The sequence below is a fragment of the Caretta caretta genome, chromosome 1 (genome assembly GCF_965140235.1).
Source record: "Caretta caretta isolate rCarCar2 chromosome 1, rCarCar1.hap1, whole genome shotgun sequence".
Taxonomy (NCBI): Eukaryota; Metazoa; Chordata; order Testudines; family Cheloniidae; genus Caretta; species Caretta caretta.
The window spans coordinates 179,003,377-179,026,845 of NC_134206.1; the positions used below are offsets into that span (position 1 = coordinate 179,003,377).

Here is a 23,469-nt window from a genome sequence, read left to right on the forward strand (position 1 = left end):
CTCTGTAATAAACAAGTCAGTAACTTTAACTGATAAAATCCTTGAAATGTCCATTGCAAAGGGAAATATCGATTAATATTGCATGTCTTGTTCTACATATTGCTGTAAGACAAGTGATAGATGGTTTTTCAGGATTGCCAGTTCAGAAATACATTGACAAAGAAGACCATTTTCATCACCTTACCCTAATTAGCTTTAATTATAGCCTCCTATTCAAAATAGTCTTTAGATGTATTAAAATATATATTTATCTGCAGGGCATATTATAGGATAATGTAGTCCCCTGGTTTACATAAATAGGTTGGAACTGTCATACAGTTTTGTATCCAACAGCTATAGCTTGTTTACAGATGGCACCCAATACACTTTTCAAAATTTTATATTGTAAATACATTTACACTGCCACTTTTGCTGTTTGTATTCTATCTGTGCCCTTTTAAAGCTAATTCCAGATAGACTTGGACCACTCAGTAAAAGATACATATTTCACAAGTATTCACTTAAATAAGCTCTAGTGTATTGTTTACATAAATGTAGTGTAGCTCCTGAAATGAGGAAGGAACTTACTAAAACAATAAACTTCTAGTACATTTAAAAAGGAAAATGCCACAGTAAACTGACATGATAAATACGATGTATTCAGAGAACAAATTCACCATGTGCCAAGGCAAAACATACATAAGAACGTAAGAAAGTCCTTTTGACAAGACAGCATTGTTAATCTTGGTGAAGCAAGATTAATTCTGCCCCCTCCCCCATTTAACAGGTTTCTATTGTAGATCTTTAAAAGAACCTTGAGCCTCAATATCCCTGTTACAAACATAACACCTATCTAAATTCAAGAGGAATGTGTTCATTGCTGTAGTACAGTGTTCACTGAAAAATGAATGGAAAGTAATACATTAGTTTCAAGCTTTTGCAAAATATGTAAAAAGGCTTTCAGAGTACCATGACAATTTACTACAGTTTTCTATTCTAGTTCTTCAGCACTAGTATTTCTATGGGGTGTGTGCACACTGTGCTGTAAATAGGACATTGATGTTAGTGTACAGAAATATCCTCTAGTCAGATATGATATATACATACACGTCTGTAAATAATCTCTCTGTGTAGCTATACAGAGGTGAGTGTGTGTACAAAAGAGCACGATCCGAGATTACCTGGTAGCACAAAAAGCCTAAACAGAAACAAAAGAGAGGATATTCAAGAAGCAAAGAGAGGCTGTTTCCTGTTAGGTTCCAGTAGGGGGAACTAAAGATTCATCGTCCAAGTTTCCTTTTGGCTCAGGGACCTGTGTGTGTTCCTGTAACCCACAGTGCAAACATCAAATAACTACCAGCTAGTCTGTGATCCCACGTGGTCTCAACCACACTGTTTACACTAAAGACACTGGAAATAATCAACCCCCTTTGATCTAACTGTGTCTTTACCTGATCACCTTTTGTTCTGCGCTGGTAGATTTCCTAATGTAGGTTTCTGTCAGGGGTTCTGTTCCTACTTTAATTTGCTTTTTATATCTTTCCCAACCCCCGGTTCTACTGAACGCTCTTTTCTGTAGCCTCCCTCCCGCCCCCGCCCCTTTTGGCTGAGATTCTCTTATCGTCCCCTAAGCTTTCGTGGCCGAACCACGTTGGGTTTCATATTTTCCCCTCCGTTAACCCCCAGTGGATCACAGGTAGGATCAGCTAAACTTTCCCCCTCTCCCCGAGGCACCCGGGGGCGGAAGAGCACCAGCGAGGCCTTGGCCAGACCTTGGGACCGCGGTAGTCGTGTTTTGTGAAATGAACAAATGCTCCAGCAATGCACATTGGCGGGTCAGGCCAGGTTCGTTTCCGGAGCCGGGGCCGAAGCCCTTTCCCCAGGGGGTGGGGTCAGAAGACAAATCTGGGGGTGGAGGGTGGGGAGGAGGGGACACCAAGGGGTTCACTCCAAGGTGTTGTGTGCATGAGAGGGATAGCTCAGTGGTTTGAGCATTGGCCTGCTACACCCAGGGTTGTGCGTTCAATGCTTGAGGGGGCCATTTAGGGATCTGGGGCAAAAATTGGGGATTGGCCCTGCTTTGAGCAGGGGGTTGGACTAGATGATCTCCTGAGGTCCCTTCCAACCCTGATATTCTATGATTAGAGAGGGGGAATGCTTCCAGGAAATCACTCACCGAGAAAATTACCTGCCCATTAAATGGGGCGCAGCGAGGAGCAATCATGTAAATTCCCCCTGTGCCCAAGTGTGTGTTTGGGGGTGGGGGGCAGCTTAGTGGAAAAGAAAGGGACCGAGAGCTGCCTAACGGTATTGCCACCCCCCCAGTCTCTCGAGGAGTGGGTGTGGAGTGCAGCGGTTTAGTCCACACCCCACCTCCTCCCTTCCCCAGGCAGACGGGGAGCCGCGCTCATTCTCCTCCCCTTCTGTGCAAGTCGGCGGGGCCGCCGCCGCAGAGAGGAGGAGGAGGACGGGGACGGGGACGTCTGGCTGCCGAGGCCGCCTGGGCGAGCGGCAGCGGGAGGGTGCTGCGCTCACACACAAACGCCCGCTGTGCCTGACACACACTCGCCGCCCAGCTCCGCTCTTTCCCCTCAGCCTTTCCCATTCACAACAGCGCGGCAGCGCCTGTCCGGCCGCTCACACCCTCCTGCAGCAGCAGCAGCAGCAGCAGCAGGAGCAGCACGTTGGAGTCACTCGGCTCAAGCAGTTCGCTCTTTATTTCTAGTTGGGGTGGGGGGTATTTTGGGGGTGCTGAGGGAAGAAATCCCTGCTGCAGAATGTTGCCTAGCCATCCCTGAAGGAAGTTAGGAGAGGAACTCTGCAGATTGAACTGATTAGAGAGAGAGAGAGAGGCAGAATAGCCAAACTCAACCAATGTTTTTCCTGCAAAGTGCTGAGAAGTTTATGGAACACTTTCTAGGAATCAGGTCCATTTTCAAAGTATTTTCCCCCTGTCTTCCGGAGAAAGAACTTGGCTTTGGATTGCCATGGATCCTAAGGAGAGTCTTAGACACACTTGAATAATTCCTCTGCTTGAGCTGGACTGGTGGGAATTTAGGAGGCTGTGTGTGCAAAGCAGAAGGCTTTGGAGCTCTCTTTGCTAATCTGGATGGATCTAAAAGTGTCATCTTCAAGACCTTGCGATCTGCAGCTTTTGCTTTTAAGATTTCCCCCATCACTTTAATTAGCTGCTAGGAAAGTCTAAACTTTTGGACCTACCTCGTCTTATTTTTGGGTACTTTTTTGTGTCACTCTGGGATTGGTGTCTCAAGCCATCTGGATTGCTTTTAATATGTCAAAATGGGTCTGCTGATGCCACTCCTGCTCTTTGGATTTGTATATTTTCAAGTTTATGGTAAGTTCCAGAAAAAAATCTGTCATCTCTTTTTGCAGCATTTCTCTTCATCTGAATTTGATTGGGTGCAGCACACGGATGATAGTAGTTAGCATTAATGTTATAGGATTTAAATCAAGTTTGTTTCTGGTAAAGAAATAACATTTAATTAAAAAGAAGGGGGAGAGCATATATGTTTCCAATAAGCAATCCTTCCTATTTGCCAATTTAATGGAAAATAGGTCATGAATGGAAGAATATCAGTCTAAGCTAGAAAGGAAAGAGAAGAACCCACAGTCGTAAATCTCTTGGAGGTAACACTGTGTTTCAGCTTCTGTTATTTTGCCTGGTCCTCTTTCTGAACTTTTAGGCAGAGAATCCTCTGATTTAAAACAGGGTAACTGTTCTTTGGATTCAAGTGAGGTGAATTAGAAAATTGCAGTTATGAGCTCCTAAACGATCCGCTTGTATCTGTTGCAGGCAGGGGAATGTATTAAAGGGTGTGAAATCTGACTTGTAAGATGTGGTGTTGGGAGGAAACTATAAAAAGTAGGTTTCAGAGTAGCAGCCGTGTTAGTCTGTATCCGCAAAAAGAAAAGGAGTACTTGTGGCACCTTAGAGACTAGTGTGTAAGTGGGTTTTGTTACTAGAGAAAAGTACAGTATGGAAGCCAGGCTTTTTACAGGGGGAAAAGCCTCTGATGTGAGTGTTCAAAGGATTCTGTCCAGGTGCTGTAAGTGTCTCAAATACTCTTGCTTAGGTTTTCCCCTCCCCCCGCCCCTTTTGATCAGTTTCTGTATATTTACCAATTATCCCAGGATTTTTTTGTGTGATTAAACTCAGCAGCATGTTGGAGAGGGTTTCTTTTGGGATTGTGTTACTGTGTTTGTTGTGGTGGACAAGTGAAGGAAGCTGAGGGGTAAAAAAGATTAAATCAGCATTATATGGCAAGCAGACTGTAATTTAATAGTCCAGAGACATTGGTAAAAGGATAGGATTGAAGCATTTAAAAAAGCATGGTTTGCTGCTGTGCTGAACAGTGCAGAAATACATAGTATGTTACAGTATTTGTTTGCACACAATTGGAGAACATATGCATGTATTAGAAGTCTTATGTGTGTGGTATGTAGTGGTACCAAATGTTTGGCTATCTGCCTATTTTGGATCATTTAGATATTAACTTTAAATAAGCTTTTGGACACTAGATTAATTCACTGTCTGGGACACTGGCCATTTTTGCCTGTCTGTGGGAGCAAACTTTGTTGCAGGAAGCTGCTGCTTAAAAACATTTAATATATCATAATCAAAGTGAGGCCTCTCTATGAACATGCAGTGATATCATCTTACCTACTGTAGAAATTGTTTGCCATCATGGGCAACTTGAATATCTCTGCCCAACAGCACAGCAGTAGGCAAAACACACAAATGTAAAGCTAAGAGCAGGATACATGAAAGTATTACTTCACATGAGTTGTATAATGTGCCTTGCAATTGACTCTTCAGTTTGGCCTGTTGATAAGAAAATAAGTTTCTGCGTATGGTATGTTCATCCTAATCAGTATGCAACATCTCACAATAAAAGGATTTTGATAAAACACTTACCTCTAGCGTCATTTGTTACAGGTATGGGATTTTTTCCTATGAAACCAATCACAATTCACAAATCTAAGGCAACCAATGCAGAGTGTGTGTGTGTGTGTGTGTGTGTAAAATATAAAAACTGTAAACATCATACTACAGACATGTAAATATTAGTATGTGTTTAAAAATTGTGTGTATCTAGAAGTAATATAATTAAAGTGCTCAGTGGAAGTGACAGAGGGAACCAGAGGAGCTTGGTGTTACAGAATGAAATTAACATACCAGGCTGTTTGGAAGTATATGAAACAAATGCAATTAACTAGCTTGCTGGAACTACAGAAGCAAGACATAATTTATTCTGTTTTTGTCATGGGGAACACAACTAGAACCTTTGTTCTGATTTAGCATTATAGGAAAAGGGAGCGAGCAGGTGAAGCGGATAACTAAGTCAGCACTGGACTACAAATAATGAGAGGAAATTGCCAAAAATAGATGTGTCTCTCTCTCCTTTCATTGGAAGATACTGCCGGGGTAGCATCAACATTGACTACATTAACAGGGTTTTAAAAATACAGTTGTGTAATGCCTTGTGGATAGCAGCACATCATGACAAACTGCAGATAAGCTCTTACTGTCAAAATGGCTAACAAGTGACTTTGAAGAAACACTGACATTCAACCTTGGCATGTTGTCACTTTTGCCCCCACAGATGCATAGCTCTGATCGTAGCACCCTAGGGTAACATGGTGCCAACAGTTGATTTGAAAAAAAATATTACAAATAAAATTAAAGACCATTATAATGAACCACACCCACATTTGGGAATAATTGAATTGTTGCTTAGAAAAAATCCTCAAATGTTGAGAGAAATAAAACAAAACTTAAGTCAGCAGCCACTCAGTTGCTGTATAACTGTGGTGTTTTTTTTTTTTTTTCTTCCTCCTTAAAGGCTCACTCTTAACATACTTTCTTGGCCTGAATTTCAAGTGGAGAGAAACCTCCAGTAGGGGTTGAGAGAGATTGGCTATTCTTTCCCTTGCTGTGACATTAGTTTTGTTCAGTGACTTACAAGTAGCACTACACAGTTCTATGATGGTGGTGCAGATTTACGTGGTACATTTTCTTTATGCTTTTGTTGGACCAGAAAATTGCAGTGCTCCAGGAGTATGACAGAAAATCTGTGCCTTTTTTTTATTGTTCTTATGATTTTCCTGCAGCTCTGCCCATATCCTTTTGCAGTCTGCTCAGGGAATAACTATAATCCCCCCTTTTTCCCGTTGGTGATCAATGTTGGGTCCAATTCTGAAAAAAAATGAAATTTCTTTTTTAACACAGTGCACACCCAAAAATAAACCAGTTAAAGTCAGGGTTAACACTGCTGATTCCATGTAATTTTCTTTCATTGGTTTTTCTTTCAAGCTTTACTAATGATTTGCAAAAAAGCTGCAAAGACTAACAGGAAAGTTCTTAAACATTCTAGTTTGTGAATAGCTATAATTACACATGGATATTAAGCCCTGCCCAGTATTTTTATTGGGCCAAATTGAGCCTTGGTTCAACTCATTGCCTCAGTGGAAGTTGTAACTTTTTATACCAAGACTCAGTTTAATCCATTGTCCCGCTGCAAACTGCAAATGCAACATTTCCATCTGATTGATGGTGTTAAATAAACACATGTACAAATAACGCTTTACGAAGTACAATTTTATGTTCCCTTAAAATTCTGGAGGTAAATGTTTGAGGTATTTATTTTCATAATGAAAAATATCTACAATGGAGGTTCAAGCCTTCTGCCTCCTCTTTGCATAACTCCCCTTTTTCAACAGTAGGGTTAACATCTGTGGCCTCATCCAGATCACAGCTGCCCATCAGAGGACACAGATTACATATAAAGCTAGAATATATTCTTCCAATGGGTATTTGTGCTGACAGGGTCTTGATCTCTCATGTGGTTTTTGCTGTTGATGGATAACCTTTGATTCTGTGGAATGTATGCATTTTAATGCATTAAGAGTAAAGTGCTGTTTAGATATATAGTTTGCCTCTTTCCTTTACTCTGGACTTTCCTTCCTTAGGCCCTGATTCAGCAAAGCACTTATGCATATGCTTGAGCCCCATTGATTCAAATTCCTATTGAAGTTATGGGGACTTAAGCATGTGCTTAAAGTTAATCAAATGTTTAAGGGTTTAGCTGACTAGAGATGAGCTTATGTGCTTCGATGCTTTGCTAAACTGGGAACTTAATATTTGCTTTCTCTACTTTCCGTACAGTAATTAGATATTACAGCAGCATACGTTCCTGTGCAAAGATAGGAAATGAGAAAATTATCATGTTGCAGTAGCATTTCCAAGAATGAGTGTGTGTGTGTAAAAGGCAATGTCTTTACATAGTGAATTTGTTTCTTTCCTTTTTAGGTAAACTCATCTTGGTGCACAATAAAAGGATATGATACAAGCAGTTATTGTTTTAAATCTCTATCCTACCTCTTCTGCAACAGCTCAGTGGATTGCATGTGCCATTAGATCAATCCTTCCAGAAGTAGCCTTCTGTGTAGGGAGCAGGCAGTGTTGCTTCTGGAAGTGTCATTTTAGCAATACAACAGATTAATGGATTAATGGGCTGTAACCAAACAAGTTGGCAGGCTTCAAAAATCTATTTAAAAAGTGAGAGAGGCATGGAGGGAAATTCAGGGGAGAAGAGAAAGTGCAGGCTTGTTTGTATGCCTTCTGAATAGGCCATCCAGCAAGTGCACTTCTAGGACTCAGCATTCAGGATGGCAAAGAACTGATACGAAGGGTCACAGCATGGCTCAGAATGTGCTTTGTCCACTGCTGAAATCTTTAGTTTAAATTACTAAATGTAGCTTGATGCATTTTATCAATTTATTACCCTGGAGTTACTATACAAATGTTGATCTCTGCTAAATACATTGTTAACAGGTTCAGCACTTTCTATTTTATCCAGCCTAACACTGTCAGGTTTTTTCTGTGATCTCAACTGGCCTGGTTGCTCTTTCTTTGGCTACCATCTGGTTCCCCACCTTCCATCCCAATCCCCCCCCAGTTCCATCCCAACATTGCCATAGTTGCCCCATTGCTTAGAAATCATATTGATGTTACTTCTCTCTTGCCAGCAGGCTAGCTTACTAGTGCTTGTTTCTTCATTTCTATGGGAATCTCTCCATTTTGTGTTGCAGAAGAAAGGAAGTATTCACACTTGCCAAATAAATAAATGCTTTATTTGCTCAAGCAGAAATGTTATTCCTTGTATGTGAGTGAGTGTTGGCGAAAATACAGAACATTTGTTCTTGTGGAAAGCACTGTACAAAATCCTGTAGGTATTGCTTGTAGTCTCTGGGTGAAATCCCAAGCCCATGGAAGTCCGTGGGAATTTTGGGTGTGCACAGAATGCAGAAATCTGACCGTAAATCTGATCTCAGAGATACATTGGGGAAGGAGGAAGGTCCTTAAAGAGGCCCAGTTCTGTAAACTTTTACCCATGTAAAGTGATTTGTTTGACTTGAATAGCACTATGTACATGAATTTGGATGTGCAAAGTGAGGCCTTATTTTGTCATCTTTGGTCTCAGTACCCTCTTCTGTTACTTAGCATACACCATGGATATCTGCTCTTGTCCAAAAACAAGAGCAAACTGTAAATTTCTGTCCTTCCCTCCAGTCCTTTCCTCAACAAACTAACTATTCCCCTTTTGTTGTTTATACTTATCATTAATGTATAAATTAAACAAACAAACAAGTTCTGTTCATTTAAGACCTGATTCCTGATGAGAATTTTGCATTGACCTGGAGCAGGACCTTGGAAAGGAGGTGGTATATTGAATCACTGTAAATAAAGCACTGGTTTTAGTTCAGAATGTGATATTTGTCAATGTGATTTACCTGTTACTATGTCTCCGTAGCCCTGGCAGACGTATTATCAGGTATTTGTTCCCTTTTCATTGGGCTCTCAGAATAGAGTAAATTTAGGGTCCCCAAGTGAATAGAATTATGACCTGTAAGACTTGAAACAAGAATGTGAACATGCACTGCAAACATTGTAACTAATTCTCTTTTCTCCCCTCTACATTAGCAACTATTCAGAAAAAGGTCTTTGTTTTATTTTGAATTTATGGTCCACAGACTTAGTTTGTTGAATTATTTTTCACTGGCCCACTGGAGGCAAAGAGTCCAGGCTGAGATTTAAAAGGTTATACAGAGTACTTTAGGACAACAGGGTCTTTATGATGTTGTAGATTTGACGCCAGCTTGATTAAAGCCAAGGCATTCAAAGTCAAGGTTTGATACTCTGACCATAATTCACACCATTGAGAGAAAACACAAGGCAGAAATGACAGGTGTTTTGCCTTGAGTTCCTCTTTTGAAGCGGACTTTATTGTATATGCTATTCAGGACTAGATAGGGGCTTTTGCAGCCACCATTGAACTAGGTGTGCCTGCTCTGGTGGGAGCTACTGGGGGCACAATGTGTTTTTTGGGAAGCGTGCTGAGGAGCTGCAATGACTGCACCCTTTTAACAAGTGCAGCATGAGCTTCACATAGTGCTAGTTGTAGCCTCCAAACATTAGCAGTCTTGGAAATAGGGTAGCCATGATCCAACCACACCCTTTTTACAGGTGTGGAGCACCTCAGGCTTCACCAACTGTCTTTCTTCCTTGTACTTAGGCTGCACAGGCACTCAAGTTCTTGATGCCTGCCATGGGAGAGAGAGATTAAAGTAGGGGAGGGCTATTTTATGGATTCTCTGCTCCACGCCCTGTGCTGTGCTGTCATGCAGCCAGTCACAGCCTGGATTTTAATTCTGTAAAAAGAATTCCTCATACAAAATAAGTGTGTGAACAATAACACACAAATATGCACCAAGCACACATACATAATAAGCTGACAGTGCCTGTGTGGAGCCATTATGCTTTAGCAGGAAAGTCCTTATTTAGAATCCATGGACCGTTGTGATATGACTATGGCAATTTAAAAATGTTCTGGCAAAAATTACTAAACTTCTGCATCTGTGTTCGATTTTAATCCTTTAATAAACCAGCTGTTTGTTTATTTGGCTAAATGGTTTCTTTGTAAACTTATTTAATAATAGCTGTTATCTACAGCTCTTCACAAGGTAGAGGTTTTGCTTCACCAGGTATTAAGTTAACATTCTTTTTGGCTTTGCTCCTGAGTGGATTTGCAAACATCCTCCCCCAAGCAAAGGTTGATGTTCAGTTCAAACAAAGCCCAAATCTTATTATGGTTATCTCAGTTGAAGCCACAGAATTGTCTCAAAACCATGCATTTTCCATAGTTACCACAAAGTTACCATAGTTGCACAGGAAACCATAAATTGGCCTAGGTTTGCTGATAACTGAAGTTCATGAACATTGGCAGACCTTTGGGTGAATGCAGTGTGAGTTTTGACACAAAGCCTAAAACCAAGGGAGATTGTATGCTTTGAGTTTTCACGATGTATGTTGTGCACAGCTCTCTTGGACTCGTGGAAATGCTACCGCAACTTTAATTGCACATTAAAACTGCTTGTTCCTCAACATTGACAGGGGCACTTTGTATTATTACTCACCATTCTGAGTTTAGTTTGGAGCAAACTTTATGATGTGTGACACTCATAGTATCTCCCTCTCTATTAATGAGACTTCATTGTACCCCTTCAGTTCCAACAGACTTCTGCTAGGTAACAATAATAACAACACCCAGCTCTTATATAGAACTTTTCAGCAGTAGATCTCAAACTGCTATACAAAGAATAGCACTATCCCCATTTTACAGTTGGCAAAGAGACAAAGATAGCTGAAGTGACTTGCCCAAGGTCAAGAGAAGGCCAGTGGAAGAGCCAGGATTTAAGCCCAGGTCTTCCGAGTCCTAGTCCAGTGCTCTATACTCTAGCCATTGATCTGGCAAAGCATTCTTCCTACTCAGTCACAGGGTCATTGTCAACATTCCCCATCTTCATTTTCTCAGATGGGTTTAAATGGAGCAACAGTTTTCTTGGCCTGAGATATGGGAAATACACTGTTAGCCTGAAGTGTCAAGATTCAAAGTACTATCTCTTTTCTTACAGAATGAAGCAACTACCTAGATGATTAAGCCACTATTTCCGATGTGGTACACAGTCTTTGAGTATGTATTTGTGCATTGCCTATGCAACTGCAGTGCAGTGTGCCAACACGAGTAGGCTTTATCAGTAATGTGCTTGTCATAAATGTACATCAGGCAAATAATGCAAAGAATAAATGGCCAGCAGCAAGTTGTAAAGCACCGTAAGCTCTGTAGTTCACTTCTGTTAATCACTAGCCATTGATTTCAGGAGAAACTGAGTGGAAAAAATGTAACCTTTTTAAAACCAAAATGTCAGGTAACTTATATCAGCCAGCATCTTTCTCCTGCAAAGTGGACTAAAGGAACCCTTCATTTGGGAGTATCAGAGGTACCTTTTTACTGCTGTGAAAATGTCAAGAGTTAAGTAGTAGTTATGAGAAGTATTTTAATGGTACATCAGACTTGTAATCATGGATCTAAAAGCTATAATTCCATATAGTTTTTCAAGGTGCTTACGCTTCCATGGCCAGTATTGCTTCTTCATTGGCCAAAGGGAAAGAGGAGTTTTAACCTATAGCACTGTATGTTAGATCTGTACTGGTGCAGAAAGTGTGGATGCCTGTTTTCATGGCATACATTGATTTATAATTGCTTCAGCCTGAGATTTATTGTTTTGGAAAGCGGGAGTGGGAGATCCTAAACTGCACACTCTGTAGACACTATGGACCAAATTCTCTGCTGGTATAACTCCATTCAGATAAATGTTCTGGTTCATTTTTGCAAGTATATGGTTATATAATACAAATGAATTTCAGTGCTTTAACTTGCCTTTTGACAACTGGGACAGTCATCAAGTAGGGAACATTCTCTAAAGACACAAATCTTGGAGAAAGATAACTTATAGGTTGTCACTGGACTTTCACCTCAAACTATTGCATTTGTAACATTTCCACACTGGAGTTTAAGAAATTTCAAGCCAGTCAATATGATGTGTCCACTCATGCGAATGTCTGAACTACAAATTTGTTCTACACTTTTCTTCTACTTGAACTGATTTCATCTTCGTAAGCAGCACAATGTGGCATGCACCTAATAAGACCAGACAGTTTATTTTTTAAAATTCAGCTCCACATAGGATAAAATCCAAGCTTTTGGAATATGGGGATTTTTTTAAAAAACAGCGTACAATCCTATGAGCTTTAAAACTGTGCCTTTGAAAATGTGCTTTATGTATGTATGTGCATGGCTGTGTGAACGAAAACATCTCCAGAAACACAAGGGAATATGTGCAGTTATGGGCAAAAAAACTGTAAATATAATAATGGGGATTTCTGGAGCACTGAATTAAAAGAAAATGAAATACCTGACAAGTAGATAAATAGATATTTAGTTAATATGGATTGTTAAGATTCACATGAAACAGAATTGTTTAGTGATTACTGAATCCTTTTTGACAATCAATCAATTTAGGATCAAATGGAATAGAACATGTGTCTGGCTTTGTATGACCCCGAATTCTTCTCTTCCCCCTTTGAGCAGACAACATGCCTTTTCCCCTAAGTGATATTGGTTGCTAGGAGAAGTTCAGTGGTCTGGCTGCCTCTTACCCAGCAGTAAAACCAAAGGGTGTATTGAGGTAGAGTAAGGCGCAAAGCACGGTATTGGCCATGAATCATGAGTTGTCTCTAATATGTCCACTTTGTTCCCACTTTTTCTTCAAAAACTTTTGTTTTTACCAATACTGTTTCTATTCAACCATCTTCTATAAGCCTTTCAGAGAGCGGGAAAATTGTGCTGCTGAGAGATCACTCAGAGAAACAAAAAACGGGGTTGAGAGTTATTCATGGGGCCACATTAGTGACAATGCACAACTCAATGAATAGCTTCAGTCAGCTGCCTTTAAAGTTGAGTGATTAATACCTTCTGTTTTTGCTGGGGGTAAAAGGCACTCAGAAAGGTCTTCCTACTGGTTCTGCCAGTTTTCAGCCAAGATTCTGACCACGTTCTATGGAACTGTTTGCAAAGAATTTTCTCAAACCGTAAAGTATATAGCTCTCCTGAGGCATGTTTTAAGGTTTCAAACAGTGGCATATCCAATTTAGTTAACACTAACAGGACAAAATTATTAACAACATGCTACAGTACAACCCTATTTATGTAAAGCCCTTTAATTCAAAACTCTTATTTATCAGTCTCAATCCTATACCCTGGTGTAAATCACTTAACCAGTACCTCCCCCAAATGATCTGAAACATAAGTTAGCCAAACATTTTTGGATTCCCCTAAAATCTCGTGCATAAAGATGATTAATTTCATTGTATGGCTAGACAGTGAGATGCCTATGAATGAGAAAAAACTGATTTAATAGTCATAATTCAGGACATTCCCACTTTAAATAGTGTGCTTCATTTGCATAATTAAAGTCTCATTACAGTTATCCCACGATTTTTGTGAAGTTCCCTAAGAAAAAGCTATGAAGATGGAGTCTGAGGTTTCTCATGTGCTATCCTATGAAGATGAGATCACGTGATTACAAACAATTGGGATTTGTACTGCAGAACTGATGAGTGACTGGGATCAGAACAGCCCTATGCATAATTTTTTACAGGAAAACTAGTAATTCAAATGCAGAACCATATTGTGGCTAAGGATCTTATTACTAATTTGGAATGTCTTGGCTATTCATTCTCGTGACTTGCAGATCATAAAGAAATGTAAGGCCAGTTTCGGTGGTGACATAAGTGGTGGTGTAAATGGAAAGAGTAGTGTAACTCCTACCAATTTGTCCATGATTGAGCAGAATGGGTACAATTTATCCTTATTTCTGGGGGTACCAGATTGCCTGTAGGTACCAGATTCAGTCCTGGCATAATTCTATGGGATTTGTGCCTGTTCAGGTCAAGATTGAATATGTCCTCTGGGAGAGCTATAGATAATCTCTGGTGTAACTCTATTGAAGTCAATGGCATTACACCTAGGATGACTTTGGCCTATGAAGTCTCTCAAAAATTTGTACCTTTAATATGTTTGGGGGCAAATGTTTATAGCTATAGGAACTTGAATTTAATATTGATATTTCCAATGCTGATGAATTAGTATTGATGTCAATACATTGTAGGTATTGCTTGTAGTCTCTGGGTGAAATCCCAAGCCCATGGAAGTCCGTGGGAATTTATCATTGATTTCAGTGGAATCAGGATTTCAGCCTGTGAGTGCACAATGTTTCTTCTGTGTGGGAAGGTAAAGTTGAAAATTGAGTATGATGTTTTTTAATTACACAGAGTTTAAGAGATTGACTTAAAATTAAGTGTACAGCTGTAATCACAAGACTATTAAGTAAAAGAAGATTCACCTGGACTGTGTCCATTTAAATAAAGACAGTTGGCAATTAGCTCAAATAGCAATGTAGTTAAAGCTATATCCAACAGTAGGCAGCATAGCCATCAACCTGTGAACAGATCAGTGCTGTGCCTATAACAGCATGAAGATTAAATTATTCTCTTTAAAATAAAGGCTGACTGTCTTTTTACAAAGAACACTTTCAGCATTATGCCTGCGCTGATAAGTAGGGCTTCCAGTATGAGGGAAATGTTCAACTATATGTAAGCAAATACGCATGGAATAAAATGCGGAAGCAGAAAGGATGAAAGAAAGCACTGTGCCTTGAAGTAAGGGTTTGCAGGATTGGGTACCGATATACTTATGCTGCCACTTAGGCCATACATGGCATCTTCTGTCCAAGGGTCTCCTAGTGCTTCACAGCCTTTAAGGGCTATATTGGGTTGTTTTCATGCTTCCAAGAATAGTGGATGGTGCATAGTTATTGTCCTGAGGGGAGCCCTCGAAGACGTGCCTGAGAGAGAGACAATGCCTTCTGGGCCTCCCTTTGGAGCAGGATGGAGGAATAATTTGCAATAGTGCTATATAGATACATCACACTCCACCTCTCATGTGCAGCTACTCCATTGGTTGGTACATGAGAGGGAAGGGTGTGGAGCCATGGGTCAGTCTGATCTCATACCTCACTCAGTTGTTCCCAGGGGGGCACACTAGGTGTGTAGCCCCTGTGCTTCCCTAAACACCTAGAACTGTGATCTAAGTAGGCCATATGTGGCCCTGCAGGCAGGTGAGGAAATTATTATTCCTTACTATTCTCTTGTGTGTCCACCTAAGAACTAGAGATGATCTAGCCCTAAGAAATTAATTACCGACACATTCCTGTCAGGTGGATTCTGTAATATTATTGTTACCTCCATTTTACAATTAGGGAAACTGAAGTGCAGAAAGGTACTATGCACTTCTTATTAACTCTTATATAAAACTATACATGAGGCTTACTTCACTTGTCAATAAAATGCAGCCACCTCTGGGGTAGAGAACAGCAAATGTTCAGGTGTGCTCAGAAAACCGATGTACTCGTTCAGAATAGGCTATGTAGAATACCATATCTATATATGATTGCAAGGGCAATCTTGGTAAATAAAATGTAGTTCCCAGAGTTGGAATTTGGCTAAGACAGGGATCTCAGGGCCCCTATGTTTTTTTTAATGTCATTCTATGTTTAATTGCAAGTGGTCCAGACCGTGGTTTAACATTTCAAAGAAACAGCACTCTGGTCTTGAGTGTGTGTGGTGAAGCTGGGAGGTTGATTTTAGTATTGATGCAGTGGGAAGATTGCTACCTATTGAATCATTAATACCACATCCTGCAGCGTCTTGGGTGTTCCTCCATGGTCTTCTATCCAAGTATGACTGTCTCTGTCTCCTTAGATTGTAAAAAGAAAAGGAGTACTTGTGGCACCTTAGAGACTAACCAATTTATTTGAGCATAAGCTTTCGTGAGCTGTAATAAATTTGTTAGTCTCTAAGGTTCCACAAGTACTCCTTTTCTTTTTGCTAATACAGACTAACACGGCTGTTACTCTGAAACCTGTCCTTAGATTGTGAGATGTTATAGGATCATAATGGTATGTTTATGTGAGTGTCTTCCAGGCCTGGAAAGAACATTTAAAAGTTGAGTTGGCTTAGTTAGGGATTTTTTAGAGTTAGCTTTGGAAGCTCTTTGAAAGCAAGTTAGAGTTCAGTAGCGACACAAGAAGTGAAAATACTGGAATGCTAAAACAAAACTGTTCTACCTGTATGTTGAGTACTTGAGGATACAACTTAATCTCCTTTATACAAGCATCTCTTAGAGTGTGGTGAGCCACTGGCCAGAGATTTGATCTTTGGCCTTTAGGTACTAAAAGCCACATACAAGTCTAAAGTAAGAAGAGGGTTAAAAAATCTAGGATAGCTTACTTTAAGAACTATAATGTGTGCACTGATAACACCCATTAAAAGAGGGTTAATATGAATGTTGAGGTTTGTGTTTTGCAGTGAGTGTGTGCCTTTTATATAGGGTTACCATACATCCGTATTTTCCCGGACATGTCCGGCGTTTTAGTTCTTAAATCGCCATCAAGGAGGAATTTTTAAAAATCTAAAAAAGTCCAGGATTTTGCCATTATTATTTTTCCCCAAAGAAGAGTTGATCATTCAAGAAAGAAAGTGAATGTTGATCAGTCGAGAGAGTGCCTGCCTTTTCCCCCAGCTCCGAGCGCTTGCGCTGAGAAACAGCTGTTTCGTGTGGCTGGGAGGGAGGGGGAGGAGGGGGAATGTGGCACACTCAGGGGAGGAGGCAGAAGGCCGGAGATTTGGGGAAGGAGTCCAAGGGGGCGGAGTTGGGGTGGGGACTTTGGGGAAGGGACTGGAATGGGGGCGGCGAAGGGGAGGGGAAGAGGTGGAGTTGGGGCGGGGCCAGGGCAGGCGGCATGAGCAAATCCCCCGCCGCCACCCCGCCCCCGGTGGAGTTTCCTCTTTTTAGAATGTTCAGATATGGTGACCCTATTTTATAGTATAACTTGATAGGAATTTGTTGGACTTTCATGATAATATGATTTAACTAGATTTTTTTAAAACCAGAGATACAAATCAGCCTGCAACTTTGATACATATGGCCCCAATGGTTGCCCTTGAAAACTGCAAAAATTCTGTATGTTTCTTTTTCTTTCTTTTTTCCTCCTTTAAGATGCAAGCAAACCCATCACTCACAACCCTTAAAATAATCCACATGGTATTTAGAGGTTAGAAAATGTTAAGCGCAAAAAAATAAAAACCCGAACCTTGTTAAAATATTTGTGAGCCGTGTTTAAAGGCTGGGAACAGTAGCTGAGTTGCCAGTGCAAATGACTAAACAATATTATCTTGCCTTCAAGGGAGAGATTATAGAAAGTGTTTTATAAGCATTTTCCAAATACATTAGGGTATAATTCAAGGAGTTATCTTTTTGTGGGAAAAGCTAGAGCTGAGGAAGTTATAAAATGTTGGAATAGCAGTTTCAGTAAGCAAAGATCAGCCTGAACAAGCTTTAAAGGGCAAAAATCACTGAGTTGAAAAATAAATAACCATCCCTCAGACATATCATTACTTTATTCTCCTCCCTTCCAAAGATGTTCAAATGCAGCTATGGTTTTAATAACATTCTCATTAAAAGTTGGACTGGCTCTATCATTTATCTTTTCCAGGGAAAGAAGGAATTTTGCTTTGTTAGGATCTGGTAGGCTTCAACCACTGATAGGGAAAATAGTGAGGATTAGATAAAAAGAACTGAATGCTTAACTCTGAGTATGTCTACTCTTCTGCTTCCCAGTGTGAATAGACAGGCTTGTCCTATCTCTGCTCAAGCTAGCATGCTAAAACTAGTAGTATAGCTGGAGGTAGGACAGGCGGTGGCTTGGGCTAGCCACCAAGGATGTACCCCTTGGTTTGGGCAGGTTTGAACTCAGGTGTCTAGCTTGAGCTGCTGCCCACACTGTCCTGCTATTTTTTAGTGTGCTAGCTGGAGCAGAGTTAGTGTGTCTGTCCCTGTGCTGGGAAGTATGCTCACAGCTGCAGTATAGACATACCCATGTCTGTGTATGGCTCAGGAACAATTCCTCTTTAATCCTTCCCAATAATCTAATTTGCCATTATTCTGCAGCCAGTATCACAGGGTTTGTCCAAATCTACTTTGTTTAGACCATATGAAAAGGATTAAAATGAACAGATTAGATGTGAACAGATAAGTCATTTATTTGAGCTAGCCAAATATTTAACCTCAACAATACTTGAAATCAGTAAAAATGTTACCATAAAGGAAAAAAACACCAACATCCTGTTAGTTATCTGCTCGTTAAAAGTATGACTTACTTTACCATGTTGACAGTATTCCTGATTGTATCATGTTCAGCTTCATAAGAAGAATTTCCTGTCTACCTCTGAAGATCTCACAGAGTTACAGGAAAAGTGAACAGAGCATGCCAGACGGCAGGAATCATAGAACTGGAAGGGATCTCAAGAAGTCATCTACTCCAGTCCCCTACACTCATGGCAGGACTAAGTATTATCTAGATCATCCCTGACAGGTGTTTGACTTATCTGCTCTTAAAAATCTCCAATGATGGAGATTCCACAACCTCCCTTGGCAATTGATTCGAGTGTTTAACCATCCTGACAGTTAGGAGGTTTTTCCTAATGTCCAGCTTAAACCTTCCTTGCTGCAATTAAGCCCACTGCTTCTTGTCCTATCCTCCGAGGTTAAGAAGAACAATTTTCCTCCCTCCTCCTTCTAACAACCTTTTATGTGTTTGAAAACTGTCATCATGTCCCCTCTCAGTCTTCTCTTTTCCAGACTATACAAACCCAATTTTTTCAATCTTCCCTCATAGGTCATATTTTCTAGACTTTTAATCATTTTTGTTGTTCTTCTCTGGACTTTTTCCAATTTGTCCACGTCCTTCCTGAAATGTGGCACCCAGAATTGGACACAATACTCCAGTTGAAGCCTAATCAGCATGGCGTAGAGCAGAAGAATTACTTTGTGTGTCTTGCTTACAACACTCCTACTAATACATCTCAGAATGATGGCTTGAAACTTTTAGACTTCTAACTCTCCATGTAAGTAAAGGAGATTCAGCAAGTAAAGGTTTTTTTTTTTTCCTTTCTCTTTTCAGGAACCAAGACTTTATGGCCTAAAATATACCTTTGCAATTACAGGTAGTAGTTCAAAATCACAAATACGGGTAAAGAAAAAAAGCAATCTCAGACCAATTATAAATTTTAGGTACTTTTGGAAAACCAAGTATAAAGCTGATTACTTGCATCATAACTCACTCTGCCCTGCAACGTTGGTTGAAAAATCTCTGGACTCCATATATTACTGTTCTTAACAATTAACAAATACAAATGCTTTGTCATTGCCCAAGCACAAGACTCTCCTGAAAGATTTTTGAAACTTCTGTTTAATTTTTCACTTCTGGACTGCTCAAACTTACAACTGCTAAGATATCATTAATATCTGAGAATTACCCTAAGGATAAAACTTTAGTTTATAATGCCATCATAAGCCTAGAGAGAGATGATAAAAAACAGTTTTTCTGAAACAAATGAACATTGAAAACACCTATCTTGTCTCTGACACACCAAAAAGATTATCTTGTGTAATTATGAACTGAAAGAGGTACATTTTCAAATTAGAACTACAACTGGAATCATGACCATGTAGATATGACTGCCATCTATATACTGATGTATAGCAAACATAAAATGTAAAATTAAAAGAGAACACTAAGGAGGAAGTGGATTCAAGTTATGCCTCAACAGCTGGGTTTAAAATTAATCTTAGGTCACAAATAAAAAGTAAGGGATTGATCCTTCAGTCTGGATGAACTACACTGAGCACAGGACTCGCTGTTTGTTTCCAGTTATTGGGCTGCAAGGGGTGACTTGGTCTCTGGTACAAGTTGGAGCATTAGCAGAGCTTCTCTAACTTGCACTGGTTTATAATGGCTCCCAAGTGCTTGTTACGTTGCCCAGGGATTGTCAGAGTGAGCTATGTCCACTCCTGCTTTGCACTGTGGAGGGGTTTGGAGAGAGTGACCTAGAATGCACTGTGTCAGCTCTACCTCATTTGAGGATTATGCCAGACGTAGAATCTTCAACTTCCACGTTAAAGCAGGTTTATACTACCTTTGTGCCACCAGAGTGTGGGCCAGGCTCTGGTCCTTGTTTTCTAGTCTAGTATATTTATTATTTGCATATATGGCAAGATCACTATAGGATTTCATGAAGTTCTCAATTTTTCAATGAAAAAGGCTAAAGGCTTGAATGCATAGCATGTTGTGGGCCAGGATGGCTGTAAATTGACAGAACTGTGCGGCAAACCTTGCCCTGTGTCTCCTAATGGACATAGTGCCGCTTGGGGTGTGGATTACATTTGCACAAAGCCAAGTGTGAAGTGGCACTAGTATTTTTGTGCTTTGGTGGGCCTTAAAGTGACTTAGTTTTAAATCAGTTAGCCTCAAGCTTATTTTTGATCATTTAATCCAAAATGAATCTTACTTTTTTCTTTTGTTCAGGAATCCTTATCCCTAAATGTGGGACAATGCAACTTTGGTTGGTGTATTTCAAAAATGCCCTCAAATTCAGTAAACATCTGAACTGCTTTTTTAAATCTGGTGTCACTGGTTATTATTAGACTATTTGTAAACAGAAGTGGATGCCTAAATTGGGGAATTTTAATCAATTGTCATCATGCATACATACTATGGATTAGGTATCCTTGTTTCACCAGTTGCCCATCTTTATTAAATGTTATTTAGAATGTTTGGCAAATTTAACCATTGCTATAAGAGCACTAATAAACTTTTTTATACATGTGGGACTATTGTATTACATGGAAATCTATAATTCAAGTGATAAGAAAAAAGAAGCTGTCTGTATAAAACAAGTTTTTCACATGTAAATCTGGATGGTTTATATTTATTGCAAATAACACATATCAGTAGATTATTGGATAAAGTGATGGCCTTTCACCTTTGAGGCCACAGTTCAAATTAAGCCTTAGGTCCTAAGTAAATTGAGATGAATGGTTTTAGTTTTGTCCCTAGTGTAAAGTAGTCTATATTACAAAATCACCATACATCTGTCTTTGCAAACTTGGCATTCTCATAGGACTGAGTTGGCATTGAAAATGAACTATTTTTTACTGCTTAGAAAGATGGTCTCTCCAGGTCAGGGTTAAAGTCATTGTCAGGTCTATGAAGAGAATCCAGTACTGTCTGTATTTCAAATGTTGTTGAAGGTCCTTAAAGCAAGTGATAGGTAGTCTTCTTAATTCAACATTTTTATAACAAAAATAAATAAAAATGAATCTGACCCCAGGGACCTACATAGTGCCTCATAAACTACAAAGAGTTCAAATTTTCACAGACATTAAAGAGAGAAACAAAGTAATTTATCATGGCTTAGTGACAGTTACCTTAGCACTTCATGATGGTCTTCAGACCTTTATGAGAAGACAAAGACATGGAGAGAAATGTAGAATAGTACAATTTATATTAATATTTATGATAGAGGTATATAAAATCATGAGTGATGTGGAGAAAGTGAATAAGGAAAAGTTATTTACTTATTCCCATAATATAAGAACTAGGGGCCACCAAATGAAATTAATAGGTAGCAGGTTTAAAACAAATAAAAGGAAGTTCTTCTTCACACAGCGCACAGTCAACCTGTGGAACTCCTTGTCTGAGGAGGTTGTGAAGGCTAGGACTATAACAGGGTTTAAAAGAGAACTAGATAAATTCATGGAGGTTAAGTCCATTAATGGCTATTAGTCAGGATGGGTAAGGAATTGTGTCACTAGCCTCTGTTTGTCAGAGGGTGGAGATGGATGGCAGGAAAGAGATCACTTGATCATTACCTGTTAGGCACCTGGCATTGGCCACTGTCGGTAGACAGGATACTGGGCTGGATAGACCTTTGGTCTGAGCCAGTATGGCCATTCTTATGTTTTTAAGTGTGAGATTAAGCTGGAATATGGGGCATCATGTAACTGTGCTGTCTGAGGAGGAGCCCTAGAAATCTCAGGAGGAGCCCTATTCCTTCCCTGCTCTTCTCTTGGTCCCAGAGGAAAGTAATCTGTGTCACATCTCCATCGAGTGGAGATTTCTTCTCCTATCAGACTTGTTCCTGCTGGCTGATGGGTTGGGGGCATTGAGCCATGGCTCAGCGCATTCCTTGTCAACTTCCTGGGGACAAGCACACATACTTACTTCCCTACTTTTCCCCATCCTTCAATTTGACCCAAGGCTGTGCATGGAGTGGAAAGGAGTCTCTTTCCAGTATAGCTGCATTATGACCAGGCACAATCTTCTTTATTTGTATTATAGTAGTACCCAGAGCACTCGATCCGATTGTGCCCCGATTGTACTAAGTGCTGTTTAACTACAAATCAAAGACGGCTCCTGCCCCAAAGAGTTGTTATCCTAAAAAGACAAGGATCAGAAAGAGGCTGAGGACACAGAACACAACAAACAGGAAAACCGTCAGGGATTATAATACACACATGTCTTTTTAGTTCTCTTTTTTAGTCTCCCCAACAGAAGCAGTTTACAAAGACCAGGTTAAGAAGGAAACTATCTAAATACAATTGGATTTTATGTATATTATGTTTGAGATAATCAGGAAAAAATATCTTCTAAAAAAATTCCAAAGACAATGAAAATTTTTGAGTTTCCATCAAAATTGCTTGTGTTTTTGTTGAAGGCAGGTTGCCCAATCAGACCTCCCCACCACTCCCCAATAAAAAAAAGAATAATTGTTTTTTGTTTGGGGGTTTCTGTTTTTGATGAAAACATATTGTTTTGATGAAAACTGTTTTTCATGTTTTTGTGAAAATGTCTATTTTTGGTTGAAAAGTCATTTTCATTGAAAAATGTTTTCATGGAAAACTTTAAATCATTACTACATAACATATGTTTGTTACATGTATATAAATGATAAGGTAAACATAAGAAAATACAAAGAGACGAGAGAGAGACTGTTTTACCTGCATACAATGTTCATGTTTACATAGGACAAAATCCTTTTATGTTGCGTTGTCTTATGCTTAGAAAATCGAAGGAACCTGTCTTACTTCTAATGATAGTGAGGCAGCAAAACAAGCAATTCAGCATGTTTAGCTTAAATCTGAGTAAATTAAATATTTACCATAGGCACTGGGTCAAATGCCATTGTGTATTTGACAACGTTCAACTTGTGTTTGGGAATTCAGTTTAAAAGAAACATCACATGTGATAATGAACTGGCTTCCTATATGATTCACATGAAGTAAACTGTCTAGTTTTCTAATTTCTAGCACTGGTGACTTGATATGATTTTGTGGTTACTATTTATAGGTGAGCAGATTTCATAAAATATATATCTTGTACAGGCTGTTACTGTATCATCTGCAGAACATATTGGCAGGAATGGGAGCTGTTGTAAGCCCTAAGTAGCTAAAAGGGATTAACTTTACACAGAGGATTTGCTAATGAAGACATCACATTGAAACATTAAAAAAGAAAAGAAAAGGAGCATTGGTTGTTGCTCAGAAAATCATTTTGCACATTTGTCCTAATAATTTTTATTTTATTTTAAGTCACTTGATTTATAATTTT

The 23,469-nt window shown here is 39.6% G+C and overlaps 1 protein-coding gene across 23 annotated transcripts in view; it reads left to right on the forward strand.

The window, feature by feature from the left end:
* Positions 1-23,469, forward strand: part of ROBO2 (roundabout guidance receptor 2) — a 1,531,972-nt gene that overhangs the window by 903,731 nt on the left and 604,772 nt on the right. The window contains exon 1 of one of the 23 annotated variants that reach the window (XM_048868704.2): positions 2,408-3,334. The exons of the other annotated variants lie outside the window; for them this stretch is intronic. Coding sequence (XP_048724661.2) covers positions 3,280-3,334 — 55 coding nt within the window. The 5' untranslated portion in view covers positions 2,408-3,279. Of the gene's footprint in view, positions 1-2,407; positions 3,335-23,469 lie in introns of those variants that run through there. 23 annotated transcript variants of the gene reach the window in all.